This window comes from Otolemur garnettii, unplaced genomic scaffold (assembly GCF_000181295.1).
Source record: "Otolemur garnettii isolate 467f Iridium unplaced genomic scaffold, OtoGar3 scaffold00322, whole genome shotgun sequence".
NCBI classification, from domain to species: Eukaryota; Metazoa; Chordata; class Mammalia; order Primates; family Galagidae; genus Otolemur; species Otolemur garnettii.
Window position 1 is genome coordinate 68,691 of NW_003852717.1, and position 20,599 is coordinate 89,289.

Sequence of the window (20,599 nt, forward strand, 5' to 3'; positions counted from 1 at the left end):
TCTGTTTTTATTCACAGTGATTCCAACACAAAAAGATATACATTTCTTCTTTGAACAAGTCAGCTAGAATGAGCTATTTCCCAGATACATGGTTAAACATCAGGAGCACAAAATGATGAAAAATTCGATGAGAGAAAAGTAAAAAAATTCCTGCATCTAGAGAGGAATACAAACATAGATGAGAAAGCTTATCCCTGAATGAAAAGGAAAAATAAATGAGGAATGCCAGGTATTGAATTTTAAATACACACAAGGAGTTGTATGTTTCTTAAATTATTTATTCATCTTAATCATTCAACCATTTATGTATTGTTATCTTCCTCAGAATGATCTGAAGAAACCCATGGTCAAAGACCTTAAGTACCTTGTTGAAGGTCAATGCCCTCCCCTTATTAACTTTCTTTTTTATTTATTTATTTTTTATTAATTCATAACTGTATACATTAATGCATTTATGGGGTACAATGTGCTTATTTTATATACAATTTGTTATGCTTACATCAAACTGGTTAACATAGCCTTCACCTCACCTACTTATTATTGTGTTAAGACATTTATACTCTACACTTAATAGATTTGACATGTACCCTTGCAGTATGGGTAATGGGTGGGAACACCCCTCATTAACTTTAAAAACAATGTTCTTTCTCTGGCCTCAAGAGCCTCTGTGAGGCTCTTTTTAAGAGGTGGAAGTGTATGAACTCATTATTGCATAAAAAGCTTGAAATCCCTGGTGCGATTTTGTTGTTTAACCAACCACACACAGATCATAGTGTACCTTGGCAAATAATACAATTAACGTATATTATGAAAGCTTAAATTTCATATTGAAGATTAAACACATTGTGTTGTTTTCTCTGAAATTTTAAGACTAATCCTTGTTTTGCATGAAAAGAAAATCCTTCCAGCCTTTATAAAACAGGTGGAAATGAGAAGTAAAAAGGGAGAAAGAGGAAAGGAGCTCAGAAAAGGCAAAGATACAGTGTAGGGCTTAGTTCATTTCAATTATAAAACAGATAGACAGTAGGGTAGAGCAAAGATTATTAGTAACATCTTCACGCCATCAGTTTGCATTGGAAGCTGCTGATTTGATTTGGTTGCAATCACGAATATCTCTATTGCTTTCATAACTACTTCAACTTAACAATCATGAGTGGGATTGATTTTTCTGCCTTATTTCCAATTCTGGTCCTGATTCTTATTTTTATTCTAAGTATTAAAATCTCCATGGCTAAAGGTCCCAAGCAACACTCTCCTCCAGGACCCAGACCTTTGCCAGTTGTTGGAAATCTGCACATCCTCAACCTGAAGAGGCCGTATCAAACCATGCTAGAGGTAAAAAATAAATAAATAATAATAATTGTTCATTTCATATGCACTTACAATTTTCTAAGTCATTCTTGCCCTCAGGGATGCATTTATTAACACACATGTATTAGCACACATGTATGAACAACTGTTTCTTATATGTATAATGAGGTAATTATTATTCAAAATTAAGAACCGCTTAGAATGGAGTATTTAGAGCTGCTAATGGAGTATTTAGAGCAGTATATAGAGCTGCTTTAAATGGAGTATTTAGTTGCCTTTAAATTTTCATATATTAAATTGTAATAATAATGATTCTATGACTTCAAGTGGTATTTTTATCCTACAGTATTTGTGACCCATACCCTTTATCTCAAACTTTTTGACCTACATTTTTCATAGGTACCTTACTATAAAGAAATCGAATTGTGACAATAGTCTTACTCAAGAGATTTCAAATTAAGTGCTCAAAACACCGTACAAAAGGCATGTTCAAGAACATGTTCCCAAAAACCAAGACACAGAATTTAGTTCTGGGTCTGCCATTAATTTGTTGTGTGAATTTAACCTCTGTCTTCTGTAAATTCACAGAACTGGACCAAGTACCAAACCAAATTTCTCTAATTTTTCAATTCACAGATCCTATACTTATTGATTGTGGGATAAAACAGATTGGTAGATGGGTAGATATATTGAGAGATGATATTAATATTTATAGAATTATCTTTTGGCCATTCATTTTAATTTTTAATTTCTAAAGTGCTGATAATTTAAATTGAATTCTGATATATTCTATAACTCTTTAGTTTCAAACTCCTGAGGGGAGATGTACCAAAGAGAAGACTGTCATTTTACCAACATGACAGTAATAATGGCTTACACTCGTACTGCACTTTTTATTTTATAAAGTGCTGCAAGGATTTCACTTTCCCTCACACCTAGCCTAGAGGAAAAATAGGGACAATATTTTATCTTCATTTTACAGATAAGTGTGGCTCTAAGACATTGATTTTATTCAGTAACTAAAAAAACAGAACTTTCTGATCTTCTCATCTAACTTTATGGCTCTTTCTCCTACATACAAAGGTCACATGACAGATTAATTTCTTAGAAGAGTAAGACCTTTCTTCTATAAAGTCCTGCATCTAATTCTGTGTGCCCCAACTTTATATGCTCATTGTTAAACATTCCCATCTTTTGCTTACATATTAACCAGCCTAATCTCTTTACAATTCTTTTTCTCATTTCCACCTCTGCCATTGATCTAAACTAATCCCATCTATGAAATGGCCATTGTCCTCTCCCCAACCCAGCTTCTGTCTACCATTTTTTCTTTAATTTACCTCCCTAAATTTTTCTTTTTGCCTATCCATTTTGTATATAAAACAATGTTATTCTCACCTGAGAGAATGTCCTCACAGCCTCAAATTCCCACTTTAATTTTCACTGCCCTATACTATTAATTTTAACGATAGTATCTTCCTAAACTTTTGAGCCCTTCTCCGATTTCTGATGCAATTTTAATGTTATTTTCTAAAGTCAAGTTTTTTTTTGTTTGTTTATTTGTTTCCATTTGTTTGTTTGTTTTTTGAGACAGAGTCTCACTCTGTTAACCAGGCTAGAGTGCCATGGTGTCAGCCTACCTCTCAGTAACCTCAAATTCCTAGGTTTAACTGGTCCTCCTGCCTCAGCCTCCTGAGAAGCTAGGATTACAGGCACCTGCCACAACACCTGGATAATCTTTCTAATTTTAGTAAAGACAGGGTCTCACTCTTGCTCAGGCTAATTTCCTCAAACTCCTGAGCTTGAGGGATCCTCCACCTCGCCTTGGCCTCCCAGAGTGCTAGGATTATGGGAGCACTGGAAGTTGCCATCTCATTGTTTACCTAAACTCAGATGGGTTCAGATCACAGTCCCCCTAACCAGGGAGCTACAGAATGTGTATGCCTTTCTAGCTGTGTGACTTTCGGAAGCCCCAGTACTTTGCCTATAGAGGAGATGATAATATCTTTCTCACTGGTTTATATTGTACACCGAAGGAGATGGAGCTGGGAATATAGTTAGGAAGCAATACATGATGATTCTTGTTATTGTTCAGTTATCAAAGAAAATGAAATTTTTTTAGTGTCATACAGTAATGTACAACTAATTCGGGCTGGCTAAGATCACAGTACTCCACAAGGGATAAGGTGTGTAGGCGGTGAGTTTGGTAGTCCGCAAGTGTTTAGTCTCCTAGAGTCCTGCGTGGGCATTCTCTGAGACCAAACAAAAATATAATAGGGAAAAACTAAGGTTTTATTTAATAATTTCAGAGCATTGTTACTATAAAATTAGAAATGAAATGGAGCTTAAGGATAATCACAGTGATTAGAAAATGGCTCCAGCAGGTGTAACAGTCACAGAAGTATCCATAGTGAACCAGCCCAAAGTTAGGTCCTACGATCATAAAACTAGTTAGTTTCTTGAAATTAGCTAAATTACCAAAGACCAAGATCCACATTACTTTTAACTATAGCATGATATTGTAGTTACTTCTCTTTTTGTTTTCCACCTAAGCTGTCGCAGAAATACGGCTCCATTTACAGCATCCACATGGGACCAAAGAAGGTGGTGGTGCTCTCTGGCCATGAGACAGTGAAAGACGCCCTCATTAATTATGGTGATCAATTTGGGGAACGATCTCAAGTTCCTATATTTGAAAGACTTTTTGAAGGAAAAGGTAATGAACTCTACATTAAAATATATCCCTGTGGTTAAAATTATTAACTCAGTTAGACTCTATTCTCTTGCATAATTTCTTTTGTGGTTTAAATTTTTATTCATCAATATATATATTACACCAACAGAAATTACCAAAGAGAAAATGTTTAAGTTGTGGTTTTGTTCTGATTTTATATGATAATTACTTCTATTAAATAATTATTAACCTCTCAGTAGATAAAAGATACAATGTTAGATGCCGAAGAAATACAAAGACAGAAGAGATAGAGCTGCCGGGGCAGGGTGGAGAAGTGCAACCTTTTGACTGAATTCAAATTTTACATAATAAATCTTTTTATTAAAAGGGATGTAACAGAGAAAGATGAAGCTTTTCTTGCCTCCTTTGGTGCTTAAAAAGGAAGGATCTTGAAATCAGAAGGCCACAGGTTCCCTGCCTCTCAAGAGGCATGTTGATCATGAATCTTTGTTAAATATCTTGGTGAAGAGTTCTTTAAAAGTGGAAATAATTTTACATTGCCATTAGTTTTAGTAAACCCATATTGACTTGTAGTAAATATCCCTGGACAATCTTATTGTTTCAATAATGTTTTTAACAACCATTGCCCGCACTATTATCCTCCCAAATCTAGTTCCACAAGATATTAGTAGATGTTCTATGAAAAAAAGCAGGATCAGTGAAGTGAATTTGGCAAATAGTGGATATCATAGTCCTCTCGTTGCTCTCTCCTGGGTCACTGGCATGTTAAAGCCTCAGGAGAACACCAAAACCTTGTTTAACTTTGTTCACACTCATTTTCCGCAGGTATGAGTCTTTGGAATATTTCTTTTTCTGGGAATTTCCTGGCAAGAGACTTTGTTTGCAATGGTCAACAGCCCCTTAACCACACCTACCATGATATAAGCAGATAGTAGATAGTCAAGAATTCCTTACTGAGTTTATGAGGAAGCATAACTGAAAACAAAATCTCCCCCAACCCAGAAATTCTCTCCACAAGGTTAATAGGAAAAAAAAAAATACTTTATTATTGAATAAGCATTAAATAAGAATGATGTGCATCACGATACACTCAATGATTGAAAATGCAGAAAGAAATCGCACCCTTTTATATAACCAAGCCCTTGGGCTGCATTACTTAGGCGTTCTCAAGAACAACAGTCATTAGTCCTTAAGTAGCAGTAAGTAGTCATCCCAGATTTGTCCAGTAATTGGGGGTGACCATCTGTGTTAGTTGGCTTTATACAAAGGAAAACTAAATTCATCCTATGCTCATGTTGGGGGTAGATTTGCAACTTGGATAAGTGCCCATTGAACATAGGCCTCCATCCTCACCTGTGCTGAGAGATAAGGGTGCTATCTCCCTTGGTGTTGTCATTTCTGAGATTGCTCCCAGCTCCCTGAAAAAGACTTTCCTGGGGGTGGCACCTGTGGCTCAAAGGAGTAGGACGCTGGCCCCATATGCCAGAGGTGGTGGGTTCAAATCCAGCCCTGGCCAAAAACTGCAAAAAAAAAAAAAGACTTTCCTGGGTCTTAGAGCTGATAAAAACACTATCTACTTTTCAAAGAGACTTCTGTACATTTCCAAGAGAGGAGAAAGTTCCTGCAAAGTTTTTTAAAGTAAAAAAAGTTTAAGAAACTTTCTAAGTCTCTAAACTGCTCTAAGAAAAAAGAGGGAGGGAAAAGTTTTCTTTTTATTGTCGACAGGGAGAATTAAATCTTTTATTTGTCCCTGGAAATTAAATTTGAAAAGCTTGGAGGTAATCATTTAAGGACATTTTCTTCATTACAAGGAATTGCCTTCTCCCATGGTGAGACGTGGAAAACTATGAGAAGATTCAGCTTGACCACCTTGAGGAATTTTGGAATGGGCAAGAGGGTCATAGAAGATAGAATTATAGAGGAATGCCAGCATCTGATACTCAACTTGGAGTGCCAAAGAGGTGTGTAGAATAAGTAAAGCTGTTATCTTTTTTTCATGAGAAAGAAGTCAATAATAGGCATGTTTCCAATTGTTTATTTTGACCTAATTTCAGACTTGTAGAAAAATCCCAAGAATAATCCCCAACACCCTTCTACTCATCTCTAAGATTCTCCGTGTCCGTAATTTTACATTTACTTGTGTGCACACACTCTCTCTCTGTCTTGCTTTCTCTGTATTTAGCTGTCTATATATAAATTATTTTTTGATTTCGCAGACACCTTTTGCCTTTAAATGCTTCAATATTTCTTTACAAAAATCAAAAACATTCTCTTACATAAACAGAATTTTTTTTTTTGAGAGAGACAGAGTCTCACTTTCTTGCCCCTGGTAGAGTGTGTAGCATCATAGGTCACAGCAACCTCAAACTCTGGGGCTCAAGAGATCCTCTTGCCTCAGCCTCTTGAGAAGCTGGGTCTACAGGCTCTGCCTCAATGCCTGGCTATTGCCCATACTTTTTTCTATTTTTAGTATAGAAATTTGCTCTTGCTCAGGCTGGTCTTGAACCTTTGAGCTCAGGCAATCCCCCTGCCTCAGCCTCCCAGTGTACTAGTATCACAGACGTGAGCCACCGTGCCCAGCCCTGACACAGGAGAATTTTAAAAACTGAGGAAATTAATACTGACATATTATTGTCAGGTTCAGGTAGATGTCTGCATTCTCAGTTCTTGATGTGCTTTTTACTGCAGAATGATCAGACCCACCAAAAGCAAGACGAGCATGAAATGATGGTTATTGAGGAAGAGAAAGTGCTTCACAGAGCAGGAGCAAGATATAGGTTTGCAGGATAAGAGCAAGATAATGTTTGCCACAGACACGACCCCATATAGCTACAAAGACGCTCTGGTAATTGTCTGGGTTCTTATCCTGATGTATACTGTCTGGACTGAGTGCTCCTCTTGGCTCACATGGCACTACTTGACGGACCGTTCACTACAGGATAATTAGCTTTAGATTAGTCTAGGTCACTCTGCAAATCCTGTTGCTCCTGGGCTGCCTGGCCTTCTGGCCTGGGCGAATTTCCAGTATTCTTTTGCAGATTTCTAGGGCTGCCTCCCTTCCCCAGGTGTGGCAGTTTCTCAGGATATGATTAAGGTGGTGTAGCACCAAGACCAAGATGGAGCTGCCTGTGTTCTTCTTCCCAGGTAGGGCAATTGTTCAAGGCAGGACCAAGGCAGTTCATAGAACAGTTCCTTAGTAATGGGTATGTTTCTGATCCCTTGCTATAATACATTAGAATTCCATATTATGGCTGGGCTCACGCCTATAATGCTGCATTCTGGCCAACAGCAAAAGATTGCTTGAGCTCAGGAGTTCCAGACTAACCTGAGCAAAGAAAGACCCCATCTCTACTAAAAACAGAAAAAAATTTCAAATGTGGGACATGTGCCTGTAGTCCCAGCTACTAGAGAGGCTAAGGCAGGAGGATTGCTTGAGCCCAAGAGTTTGAGGTTGTGGTGAGCTAGGCCAAACCTATGGCACGGTAGCCCAGGTAACAGAGTGAGATGCCGCTTAAAAAAAAAAAAAAGAAAGAAAGAACTACATATTATTTTTATCAATATGTAGGATGAATAATCCAGAAACTTGTTTTTAATGTCAAGTGTCTTATTGTTAAACTGAGCTCAGTACTTCTTAAAAAAAAAGTAACTTTAACATTATTCCACTGAGGCATGAATTAATATGGAAAGAAATGGTCAAAGGTAACAATCTCAAACCCTGAGAAGAAGATAGACAAGAAACTCAGGGCTCAAGGGTCCATTTTCTGAATTAGTAGTGACTGTGTGTTTAGAAAGAGAGGTTCTGTGAGGCTGAAATTTTATATGGAAAAATGACTATTCCTCTCTGAGTCTTAAGCTCCTAATACAAGCTGATTTCTCTCAGCTTTTTGTACACAGCACCCTCCAAGCTCTCCCATTTGTTTTGAAGAAGAAAAAATATTCTCCACTAGAATTCCCTAGGCTTTCAGCCTCCACATTTAATGTAGATGCTGATTTTCAGAGTGGACCTTAGCCACTAGAATGCTTTTCACTTAAAAATCAATGCCCATCCATTGGCACGTGTTTAATAATCCAAGTAATCATCAATCGTACTGAGAAAAACAGGTTACAGCAGCAGAAGAGAGTGAAACAAGGAATGCCCTGGATGAAGTTCTTTAAAGTGAAATCATTTAAACCAGTGGTTCTCAACCTACCTAATGCCATGGCCCTTTAATACAGTTCCTATGGGTCACCACCCACCGGTTGAGAACCGCTGATTTAAACCATCTATATGAGAGCCATCTAGAAAGTATCCAGCCACGTACATCTCTATGTTTTGTGTTACATAGCTTTCTGGACAGCCCACGTATGTCCTATTTTAAACTTGAATGCGGTCTGTCAGGTCTTAGTGCCATTTTCCCAGCTAGTATGTATTTCCCTCCCCTCTGCACACGCTGCCAACACACACAAACGGCATTACAGTGCCCCTCACCTGACACATTTTTATTTCTTTAAACCAAATGCAGAATTTCCTTGACATACACTTTCTGTGTTGCTTGTGATAATCTTTTGAACACACTCTAGATATGTCTTAAGCCCCATTCAAGTCTTACCTCTCCTTGAAGGCACAGTCACCAATAATCCCCTTTCGTTTATGAAGTCCTTTACTTGATGGTCTGTCACAGCCAGTCTGGAATTGGTTAGAATCTGTGTACGTGAGTAACCCTAACCTGGCTAATGAATTATCCTGTAGGAAAACCCATTGAGATCCGAACAATTATGAATGCTTCTGTTGCCAACGTCATTGTGTCCGTGTTGCTTGGGAAAAGGTTTGATTACCACGATGCTCAGTTCCTGAGACTCTTAACCTTGATTGGTGAAAATATGAAACTCCTCGGAGGTCCTAGAATAGCGGTAACTGTATCTTTTTCCTATTCACTTTTAGTTCTTCTGGAGTACATGTGATGGTTAAGAGAGCATGAAAAAGTATTTATTAGAGAACCACTATTTCAAAAAATGTACACTTTCTGGAACATTCTGAGTACACAGCTGTCACAAGCTTGCTTGGGTAGTGTATCTGGTAATTCTTATTGTGAGTTATAAAGTCCCTATCTTATAGAATCCAGAAAAAAAAGAGCGTTTTCAAATAGTTTTCATCTTCAGTAGCACCACTGACAGCCATATGATTTCACTCTGGAATCATTTAGGCTCTGTTACTAGAAATATAGTTTTACTCTAAATACAGCTGGGTAAGAACACTGGAACAGGTAATTATACTATCTAATTCTAGGTGTGACCTTTTATCTCTGCTGTTTATTAAGTCATTTAAAGGGTCATAAACCCCTTTAAGGATATACACTAATTATACAGACCCCCATTCCCCAAAATAAATACACATACGAAGGTCACTACAAAAGTTTCGAGACAGACTGTGTTACGGTCCATTATTTCACTTCCAGGAAACACACTTGACAGTGTCCTTTCTGATTCACCCGTGCAAGTTTCACCTTGCTTGGCTTATTGGTGTTGCCCGGAGGGCTTCATTTGTTTCCACTCATGGATTTTATGTTTCTTGATTTTTGTGTATCACAAAACTTTTGTAATGACCCACATACTAACAAATGCAAAATGGTAACTTTTGTTAACGTTTTCAGGATCAGTGAATATTAGGTTAAGTGTTGCTGCTCTATAGCACCTGCAGACTGTAAGGCTACTATAAATTTTAAAATTACTGTGATCCTACAGAAAACAGTTGTGGCATATTTCTTGTGCTGTGTAGAAAAGTCCCATTTTCAGCTGGTTCACACTTATAATCCCAATGCTTTGGGAGCCCACAGCAAGAGAATCACTTAAGGTCAGAAGTTTGAGACCAGGTGGGGCAACATTGATACTCCCATTTCGAAAAAAAAAAAAAGAAAGAAAAGAAAAGAAAAAATTAGCCAAGTGTGGTGGTGTACTCCTATAGTCCCAGCTCTTCAGACGGCTAGTAAGGGTCCTCAAACTTTTTAAACAGAGGGCCAGTTCACTATCCCTCAGACCACTGGGCGGCCGGACTGTGGGCCCCAAGATGACCTGCTGCTAAGCAGGACAGACAGAGGTGGCAAAAACACCCGGTGGGCTGGATAAATGTCCTCAGCAGGCTGCATGTGGCCTGTGGGCCATAGTTTGAGGACCCCTGGGCTAAGGCAAGAGGATCACTTGAGCCCAAGAATGGGAAGGTTATAGAGAACACTGGTTAACCACTGTGCTCCAGCCTGGACAAGAGAGTGACCCTGTCTCTGAAAAAGGAAAAAAAAAAAAAGAAGTTTGATTAATTACTTGGAATCATCCAGGATTTTGTAAGATAAACTTTGGTTCCTAGCCCCAACCATAAATCCAATATTATTTTCATGTCTCATGTAACCTCTAAGTAAATCTACTGCCACAAGCACAAGCATAACACACAAAATACTCTGAGTGTATAAAATTTATTGTAAGGCATATCAATATTCATTGCAAGTTACTTAATCCACTAACTGAGGATATCTCATCTACATCAGTCTGCCACTATTAGTTGAGGTGACATTCAAGGTACTCTTTCTATAATGCTTTTACAAATGATGTCATTTGTGTTGTCACACACAGTACACACATATATTTAATTTACTTTTTTATTATTCTTCTAGCTTTTCAATATGTTTCCTGTTTTGGGTTTCCTCCTAAAAAGCCATGAGACAGTGCTCAGGAATAGAGATGAATTATTTTCTTTTGTAAGGATGACCTTCCTACGTCACCGTCGTACACTTGACAAAAATGACCCACGAAGTTTTATTGATGCCTTTTTGATCAGACAGCAGGAGGTAATAGTTTTTTCCTTAGAAATTTCCTTAAATTATTGCCTATCATTTAGTCTGATGAATAGTATTGTGAAGAAAAACATTTCTTTCAAAGAAGAAAGACAAGTGGACTCAAGTTAATGGTAAATTATTACATTCTGAATAACTCTATTTATTACATTTGCATTCTCAAATATTTCCCATCATATTTCATAACACTCTTTTAAAGTGCAAGACCTATAAGAGATTTCACATGTGTTAATTTTTTGATTTGTTTTTTCAATATCTTAAGAAATGTGTTTCAATTGGCAAACCCAAGAAATTATTTAATTAATCTTTATTAAAGAAACAGGGCTGGGAATAGTCTAATAACTCAATTAAAACTAATTTCCAAAATGGCAAACAGTATTTTTAGAATTATTTATCATTATTACAACTGGGATACACATTATTCTAAAATTCTCTGTAACACTTGTATAATAAAAAAGAAAATTCCATTCTATTGAAGGAAGAAAGCAACACTCTATTTCTAAATTCCATGTGAAGTTATTTTTTATAATCATCCATTATAAAATTATTTCATCACTGATTCATTTTACTCTTTCAGGAGAAAGATACATCTACTGACTATTTCAGTGATGAAAATTTGGTGGCACTTGTTACTAATCTGTTGGCGGCAGGTACAGAGACCACAGCCTCCACGCTGCGCTGGGGAATTCTGCTCATGATGCGATATCCTGAGATCCAGAGTAAGTCCTGGGAGAGCCAGAGCATTGCTTGAAAGAAAGAAACAAGAAACCTCTTGGACTGGACGATGCAGAATTTCACAAACCACATAGGGCACCTGTAATTTGTACCTGTACTTTGTATCATTAGTTTCCCTTCAATATGAGAAAGTAGATTTTGTTCTTTATGGATCTGGGCTGAAGGCATTGAGCCATCCAAGAGGAGCCCCTGGAATAAAGACCAAGGGGGTGGAAGTAGTGCAGGGAAGGAGGAGTCACAATTGGGAGAACAGCTGGGTTTGACTTCCACATGGAGAGGGCATGGGAAAGACTGTTCCAACACCCACTCCCAGGCCGGACTCTAAGCACTCTATTGCTCTTTTATCCAGAAAAGGTTTGTGATGAGATCGCCAAAGTTGTTGGAGCCGCCCAGCCTCGAATCGCACACCGAACTCAAATGCCATACACAGATGCCGTCATCCATGAAATACAGAGATTTGCTAACATTCTGCCCACGGGTTTGCCCCGGGCAACAACCACAGACATTATATTTAAAAATTACTATATTCCAAAGGTAAGGATTTGAGAAGGGGAGTGGTGGGGAGGGAACTTCAGATGCTTACAGCCACAGAAACACCGAGATAAACTGTCAAAGACAAGCCTGGCCTGCCTTTCCCACTCAGCTTCCTTTCTTCCCCTCTCCCTCTCTCTGCCTCCTTCCTTACCATTTGACAAAAGGTGAGTGTCTGCAGATGGGTGTGTATGCAATAGGTGGTAATTACTGTCTTAAACTTTGTAAAGCATATTAATTTTTATGTTACAGCTGCAAAAACTAGGGCTCGGGGAGTTTAAGCATTGGTCAGGAATGCAAGGTTGTTTAGTAGGGAGGTCAGATTCTAGGTAAGGTGTGCTCCCATCAGAATCCTCATAGGTAGGCCTCATAAAGAAATGTGCTCATGCCCTCTGCTTCCCAATATTAACAAATTTAGACACACCCATCTGATATGTACTGGTAAATTGCGGAAATAAGCTGAATGCAGGAATCGGCATGAATTCCTGGCATTTATTCTTTTTCTGAAAACCTAGTCTGTTCTTTGCTTCTGGGTCCACATTTGCAGGAATCCACAGGGCCACTGGTTATCTGCAGGCAGAAAGGGGATTGAAGACCCTATTCTTCGCAAGGGAAAACACCCCCAGAAAAAGAGAAAAACAGAGAAATAAGCTGAGCAAGGCAGAATAAAAAGAGTTTAGCTAGTTTACTCTTAAACCAGCAGATAAATTACTTATCTGAGAAGGTCCTGCTTTTGCTAGAAGCCTGGCCTGTAAGCTTGCAAACACCCCTGCTAGATCTGTAAACACTCTGAAAAAGACAATGGCCACAGAGTAAGCTGCATCCAAGGCTTTGGGAGGAACAGCAACCAGGCCATCCCCTGCCTAGTCAATAGTCAAAGCAAATACCTATTGTGGGAATTTGTACTATGGCCAGAGCAGAGATCAAGGGAACAGCTCAGCTCCTGAAATATGGGCAGGGGGACTTATGCCCTAAACAACAGAGGAAAATGCCTCTGGGGTGGAGATCAGAGGAAAATTCTTCTGTTCCATGGATTCTTCAGAGGAGAATGACGCCATGGTGTCTACTCCACAGGGGCAAAGGGATTAACTCCCCACCCCCAAGGAATTTGTGTGCATGACCATAGGCAGGAGGCTGCCGCCACACAAGGCTCAGGCTTCAGATTTCTCAAGACTGCTCAGACCTTTGAAGTTAATGATTATAGACAGAATAAGAACTAACATGCTTATTCAGAGAAACTGCTGACCTTTTTGTTCCCTTCCTCAGCTTGCCCTCTGTGCTAAATGAGATAATAGCCTTCAATCAAAGCTGAGAGGAACAAACACTCAGGGCCATTCACTGGAACCCACAAGCTCGCAGTGGTCCCCTGTGTTCCCACCTTTGAAAACTCTATTCTGCACGTCCTGTCTCTTTATCTCTTGCCGCTTTTAACTTTATTTTTCTTCAGTCCATCGCTGACAGTCACATAGGTCTTAAAGGACCCCATCCCTGGGGAGGAACCCCGGCAGCTAGGTAGACTCCTTTCCACACTATCACTTCTTATCCTGTAGGGGAAAGGAGAATATATTCATCTTTAGAGTTACTCTTCTCAGCACACATTAAATATACTGCTGGACTAAATTAATCAGATTAGCAATGATGTGGAAAAACAAATACAAACTAGTCCAAAAAAGTTGTTTAAAGGAGACTCATAGAAAAGTAATAGTGGCAGGATTTTAGTTCCAGCTGTACACCTTGCTAAGTAGAGCAGTGTATCAAAAAGGAAAGGGGGTCTCACTCACCCACCTGCTACTGTGTGCTGGGTCACTCAGTCACACTGAGACCAAGTCATCTCTTGTGAAATGAAAATAACCTAGTGCAGTTGCTAAGAGGAGGAGGTAGCCTGTGTATGATGCTCAAATACATATAACTATTTATTGATAGATAGAGGAACAAAGTTTTTTTCTAATTTTAGACAGAGTAATATTTTCTATTATTACTCTGTTGCCCAGGCTAGGGTGCTATGGCATCACTTAGCTGACAGTAACCTCAAACTCCTGGACTCAAGCGATCCTCCTGCCTCAGCCTCCCAAGTAGCTGGGACTACACATACCCTCTACAATGCCCAAGTAGTTTTTCTATTTTCAGTAAATACAGGGTCTCACTCTTGCTTAGCCTGGTCTCAAACCCTTGAGCTCAAAGAAGCCTCCTGCCTTGGCCTTCCACAGTGCTAGGCCTGAGCCACCATGCCTGGCCTTATTATTATCTTTTTAAAAGACAGGTTCTTGATCTGTTGCCCAGGCTGGTCTCAAACTCCTGGCTTTAAGTCATCCTTCTGCCTCAGCCTACAGAGTAGCTATGAATATAGTCAAATCCCACCATACCCAGCCTAAAGTTTCAAAATAGGTTATTTTAAAGCAGTGATTTGCTGTGAGTGACTCAAAAATTATACAGATTTATGTGATAAAACAACTAACCATGAAGACAGTAATACAAAGAGGCAACCGTGGCTAGATATGGTGGGCGGCTCACATCCATAAGTCCCAGCTACTCGAGAGGCTGGGGCAGGAGAATTGCTTGGGCCAGGAATTTGCCGTTACTGTGAACTGTGATGAGGCTAATGTATGCTATCCCAGCAACAGAGCAAGACCTTATGTGAAAGGAGCAAAAAGCAAAAATAGAGCAGCTGCGATTAATCAGGATAAAGTAGTAAATATGAATATCATCCTAAATTTGGGGGATAGTGTTTCTTTTTTATCACTATTTTTCTTTAATTATTTTAGTCCTCAGAATACCCTTTCCCATATCACAATAAAAAATATTTTTTCCTTTAAGAAAATTGTTTTGCTGCGCACTCTGGCTCATACCTGTAATCCCAGCACTTGGGAAGCTGAGACAGGTGGATTGCCTGAGTTTGAGACCAGTTTGAGCAACAGTGAGACCCCATCTCTAAAAAACAGCTGGGCATTGTGGTGGGTGCTTGTAGTCCCAGCTACTTGGGAGGCTGAGGCAAGAGCATCACTGAAGCCCAAGTGTTTGAGATTGCTGTGAGCTGTGACTCTACAGCATTCTACCAAGGGTGACATAGCGAGACTGTGTCTCAAAAATAAAAAGAAAGGAAAGGAAAGGAGAAATAAAGAAAATTGTTTCATGGTATGTGGCAAGTTATGGAGGCAGGGAAGCTCATTTTTGAGATTTTTTTGATGGTTTGTTGGCTTTAGCATCCACTACCATCTCCCTGAAGAGAACACAGCAAACTGTCAGCAAGCCCACAAAACTGGGAGGCTCTGCGCTGGGGTCTTTTGTGTGTGTCCTTTCCTCTGAGGGTCACAGTCCTCCCAAATGAAGGCCATTTCCTTCTCATCAGACACATTTAGAAAGTGGGGTTAATCAAAAGTCAAATAACGTGCTGACCACTACAGGACCACTTGAGAATTTGTTCTCAGTTCTGAGTCCAAGGCTTATGCTTTTCAGTAGGTACTGGATAAAAATGTGGCTACGTGGATCATCCACACGGGGTCATAAGCCCTGCCTGCCACCTCGCTGATTCACCTTCTTTCTTTTCTTTCCAGTCTTGCATCTGAGAACTGCCAACCAAAATCACAGCACATTTTTACAGAGGTTTCCTTTCTAGGCAGGAATTTAATCTCTGTCACTAATTACATTTTTATTTCTAGGGCACTGAGGTCATCATCTTGTTGACCTCAGTACTCCGGGATCAAACACAGTGGGAAAAACCAGATGCTTTTAATCCTGAGCATTTCCTCAGCTCTGAGGGAAAGTTTATCAAGAAGGAAGCTTTCATGCCCTTCTCAGTGGGTAAGGACACTTTTTCTTACTTGAAAAGGTGGTTTGAAAAATCTGGAGAGACTGGCCCTGCCTTAGAGCTGTGCTAAGGTTAGGTACTTTCTCACGTGGCACTTAACTTCAGGAGTGTGGAAGAATGCAAGGAGCTGTGAGACATGAGGCATTGGGACAGCATTTTCTGAGGGACACCGGGAAGCTCCCTTTTGGCAGCGGTTAGGGTAGAGCCTCAGGAGTTTGAGGACAAAGTTAAACAGGGAGACGATGGGCAGTCTACTTCCCGCAGCCACAAAAGCTCTATCTTAATACGTGTAAATTCCAGGGCTTCTCATAAGATTTCTTTGAGGTGTGGAAATAGGAGCTTTTTACTTATGTCAAGTTTGAAATTAGAGAACTAAATGAATTTACTCCCTAACTGTCTGGATCTCTGTCTCTAGCAGACTTCACAAACTACGCCACAAGCACTTTGTCATCTTGGCCTCTACTTACGCAAACAACAGCTAAGACGTCACTCCAGATACCCACTGGGTGACGGGTGAACAGTAGCCACCCCAAGGGTTTCCTCCACCCACTGATAACTAAGTAATACAGAGATACAGAGTCTCTGAGAGAGAGAGAATGTGATACCTGAGAAAATATTACCTGTATTCATAACTTACAAAATCTACAATAAGAATTAAAAGAAATGAAAAACAATGTACATATTATTTGTATTATATACACATTTCTCTCAATTCTTCCTGACTTTATATTTTGCAAAAAAGAACAAAAAGATGAGCCATAAGAACATAAACATAAAACGGTCTCTGGAGGGCACTTGAACTCTATCTAACTCCAAACCCTCATTTTGTGAGCGATAAGATGAATGAATGATTTTATCATTCCCAAACATATTTTCCAGATCTTTTTATCCACTGTTGGAGTTACTGCTGTTAGCATTTAGAGAGAAAGAATTATGTTTTCCTTGACAGCCCATTTTTACTGTGAATGACCATTACTCTTTTTTTTTAGACAGAGTCTTACTCTATCACCCAGCCTGGACAGAGTCTTACTCTGTCATCAGGCTACAGTGCAGTGGCGTGAGCCAAGCTCACTGAAACTTGGCAGCTTCTGAGTTCAGGCAATCCTCCTGCCTCAGCCTCCCACCACACCAGGCTAATTTTGTCTATTTTTAGTAGAGACAAGGTTTCATTCTTGCTCAGGCTGGTCTTGAATCCCTGAACTCTAGCAATCTTCCCCTGACAGGCCTGAGCACCACCCCCAGCCTCCTTTTTCTTTTGAACCTGATCACCCTTGTTTACAGGCTCTCCCTGATTTCTCACTCACAGAGACCTGAATGCTTCCTGGGACTATGTGATAAGCAGCAATAGTCTAGATCTTTGCACAGTTGCCTGTTCTCAAAGGATTTTTTGCCCAGCTGGCCTCAGGAATTCTAAATTTGCCTAGTTATACTGGGGCTTCTTTTTCTGTTTTTATCAAAGAAATGCAGAAGTAATAATGCTTTTTTTTTTACAAATGGAAATATTCCTAAAATATAATTAACACCAAACTGTCACAATGAGGAAAACCATCATGAAACCAACTTTGCACTTCAATTTATGAGTGCTCAAATTGCTCCAAATCCTCACATTCTTCCAGCCCTGTTTAAGGCCCTCATCCCACCAACTCTTTCCTTGTCATTTACTAATTACCACATTAAGATAGAAATTTTGCTCTCTGGAGGGCTTATTTGATCTAAACATCTTTAACTGGCCTCCACAGCATTTCTTTTTCAAATGAATAAATCATTCTACTATGTGATCACTTACTTATTCTTAAGAGTAAACTATAATAATGTATGCTTTTTTGTTGGATTGCCAGACTTGAACCATAAAACCAAAATCTATGTATGCGGTAGACAACTCATACCCTAAGATGCTTTATCTAGTTAGATAGCACCACTCAATAATGCCTTCATTCCTGGGCAAGTGGGAAAATCTAACTCAGACAGCTAAGTTAGGAATTCCTTCCACGGGCAACCTCAAAATCCTATCACATCTATGGCACTGTATAATAATTATGTATTTATTTATAGAACTCACTTAGTATACCATAAAGCCCTTGAGAGCAAGTCTCAAAATGGAGTTAAATACCTGTATCTTGTTAAAAACTTGAATGACTTTAAGATGCTACAATTAAAATTTATGCTTTAAATTTTAATTAGCTATTCAATTAGAATATTGTATACCTAATTAACGTATGTGTTCAGTAAAGATGGCCATTAATGGTCATCTATAGTCCTTATTTTACCTAAATCATAAAATGTTTAGGAATCGATTAAATTTAACTTTAGGAACAAAGCATTTAACAGGGTTGATTGATATAGTTACATTGTTCTGGCAATCCATAGAAAGAAAATAGCTTTAACTTTTAAAGCCCATTTTAGTCATTTTATGACAATTAAAGTTGTTTAATAAATATCTTTTTTCAAGGAAAAAGAAATAAAAAAAATACTGTCTTGTTACTAGGCTCGGTGAGAAAATGTTCCCCCATTTGTGGAATTAATATATTCACTGGAGGTCTTATATAAACAAAAGTACAAATTTGGGAAACTTTTCCTAGGTTATACAATATCTACCTTTTAATATTTTTGTGAACTTGGAGATCTTTTGTGACTCAGTACACTTGTCACACTTGTCTTCCAAGTTAAAGAAGAAAAGGTGAAATCTAGGCTGGGCGTGTGGCTTGTGCCTACCTATAATCCTAGGGCTCTGGAAGGTGAGGCAGGAGGATCTCTTGTGCTAAGGAGTTTGAGACCAGCCTGAGCAAGAGTGAGACTCCCATGTCTACTAAAAATAGAAAAATTAGCCTGGTATTGTGATAGGCGCCTGTAGTCCCATCTACTTGGGAGGCTGAGGCAGGAGCATTGCCTGAGCCCAGCAGTTTGAGGTTGCTGTGAGCTAGGCTGACATCACGGCACTATAGCCTGGGCAATAGGGTGGGACTCTGTCTCAAAAATAAAAAGTTACATCTAACTGGACTGCATACAACATTTTACTGGCCATAAAGCAAGCAGCCATTTTAGGATTTACCAACTCTAAAAGCAGGATCGAAAAGAACTGGTTTGGTCTTCTAGAACTGGTTTGGTTTCTGCTTGGACTAGAAGCAGAAACCTTTAATAATGCTACATTTTAGCCAAATATATGGTGCTATTTTTTGTCTATAGGACAACCACAAAGCTTATTAAATTTAAGCTGAAAAAAGTGCGCCATTCTTAACACAGTATGTTTTAAGGAACATATATCATAGAATCACTAAGACCCAAGTTTTGTTGTTTTAACAAGAACCTACCTACAAGGCTTTCTTTTTCAATTTTACTTAATTCTGTTCAAATATCTTGACATTTCCCCCAAATAATTCATGTTTCAAAATAATACTAAACAAGACTCTCCTTTCAAAATGCTGCAGGAGTTTAACAACACTGATTTCCAGGGTCCCATATTATAATCCCTTCTTATTCCTCTGGCCTCACGTTTCAGATGACCTACCTCATGCTTTGCTCTAGCCTGAGTCAGATTTCCTTCAGCTTTCAAATACATCGCAACCCCCTTTACATCTTTTCCATCTTTATGTGGCTAATTCTTTCTTGCCCTTTGTACAAGAGCCTAGATATAAAGTTCTTGTACAAAGGATGATCCCTCTTTAACCTTCTTAGGTTTAACCTTCTTAACCTTTAACCTTCTAGGTACCTTTTTATATATTCCTCTGTTGTACTTAGATTTGCCTGGGTTAACATTTTTCACATTTCACATTTGTAATTAATTTTGTATTTCCAGGGCTTATACTGGGAGACAGAGCTAGTGAGGCTCAGAAGAGGTTTAGTGACTGACTCAGGCCAAAGTGGAAGAAATCACACGTGGACTATTTTTGTCTTTGTCCAGATATTTTTTCAAATTTTTGTGCCAATATTTCTTCTAACTCTCCGACATGTCCATCTCTCCAGGTCGCCGGATGTGTGCTGGTGAGTCACTGGCCAAGATGGAGCTTTTCCTCTTCTTCACCAGCCTCCTGCAGAAGTTCACCTTCCAGCCACCCCCTGGGGTCTGCCATCTGAACCTGGACCTAACTCCAGACATGGGCTTCACCACTCGACCAGTGCCTCATGAGATTTGTGCTCTGCTCCGGGCCTAGGCTTTGTGTGTGTACACCAGTGTTTCATGTTACCTGGTGGTCCTTAGCCCAGGTTCCCCATTCCTGCACTTTGCAGGCACAATATTCTTGCCAGCACTTTAGGATTATTTTGCCAGGCAACCACACCCTCACACAGAGTTCTCATGTCCCATCAGACTGAATTTCCCATGCTAACTGCTATAGCAAAAATCTTCCTACTGCTGTTCTCCAAGATAACACAAATAAACACTTGACACATAGAACCTTCATTTATAGGGTTTTGTCCTTCAAACCTGAAATTTCTGTGATCCTCCAAGGTATATTAGACATCTAAGTATCACCAATGGATAGTTATCATTGAATGGTGCTTTGAGAGGGTGGGCTGTACTGTATAATAATTTGTCCTGGGGTCATAGACATTCTCAACAACACAATGGAAAAGAAAGAAAGAAAGAAAGAAAGAAAGAAAGAAAGAAAGAAAGAAAGAAAGAAAGAAAGAAAGAAAGAAAGAAAGAGAGAAAGAGAGAAAGAGAGAAAGAGAGAAAGAGAGAAAGAGAGAAAGAGAGAGAGAGAG

At 39.1% G+C, this 20,599-nt stretch overlaps 1 protein-coding gene across 1 annotated transcript; it reads left to right on the top strand.

Moving 5' to 3' along the window:
• The first annotated feature begins 1,227 nt into the window (after positions 1-1,227).
• Positions 1,228-20,046, top strand: LOC111722697 (cytochrome P450 2K4-like). The gene is made up of 8 exons (XM_023509052.1): positions 1,228-1,335; positions 3,865-4,027; positions 5,818-5,967; positions 8,736-8,896; positions 11,405-11,546; positions 11,912-12,096; positions 15,750-15,891; positions 19,859-20,046. The coding sequence occupies exons 1-8, from the start codon at positions 1,228-1,230 to the stop codon at positions 20,044-20,046; spliced, it is 1,239 nt and encodes a 412-aa protein (XP_023364820.1).
• Positions 20,047-20,599: the final 553 nt, after the last annotated feature.

Coding starts and splice junctions, on each gene's coding strand:
- LOC111722697 (XM_023509052.1), top strand. CDS start 1,228: ATGGCTAAAGGTCCCAAGCAACACTCTCCTCCAGGACCCAGACCTTTG. Junction 4,028..5,817: donor AAGACTTTTTGAAGGAAAAG/GTAATGAACTCT, acceptor CTTCATTACAAG/GAATTGCCTTCTCCCATGGT. Junction 12,097..15,749: donor AAAATTACTATATTCCAAAG/GTAAGGATTTGA, acceptor TTTTATTTCTAG/GGCACTGAGGTCATCATCTT.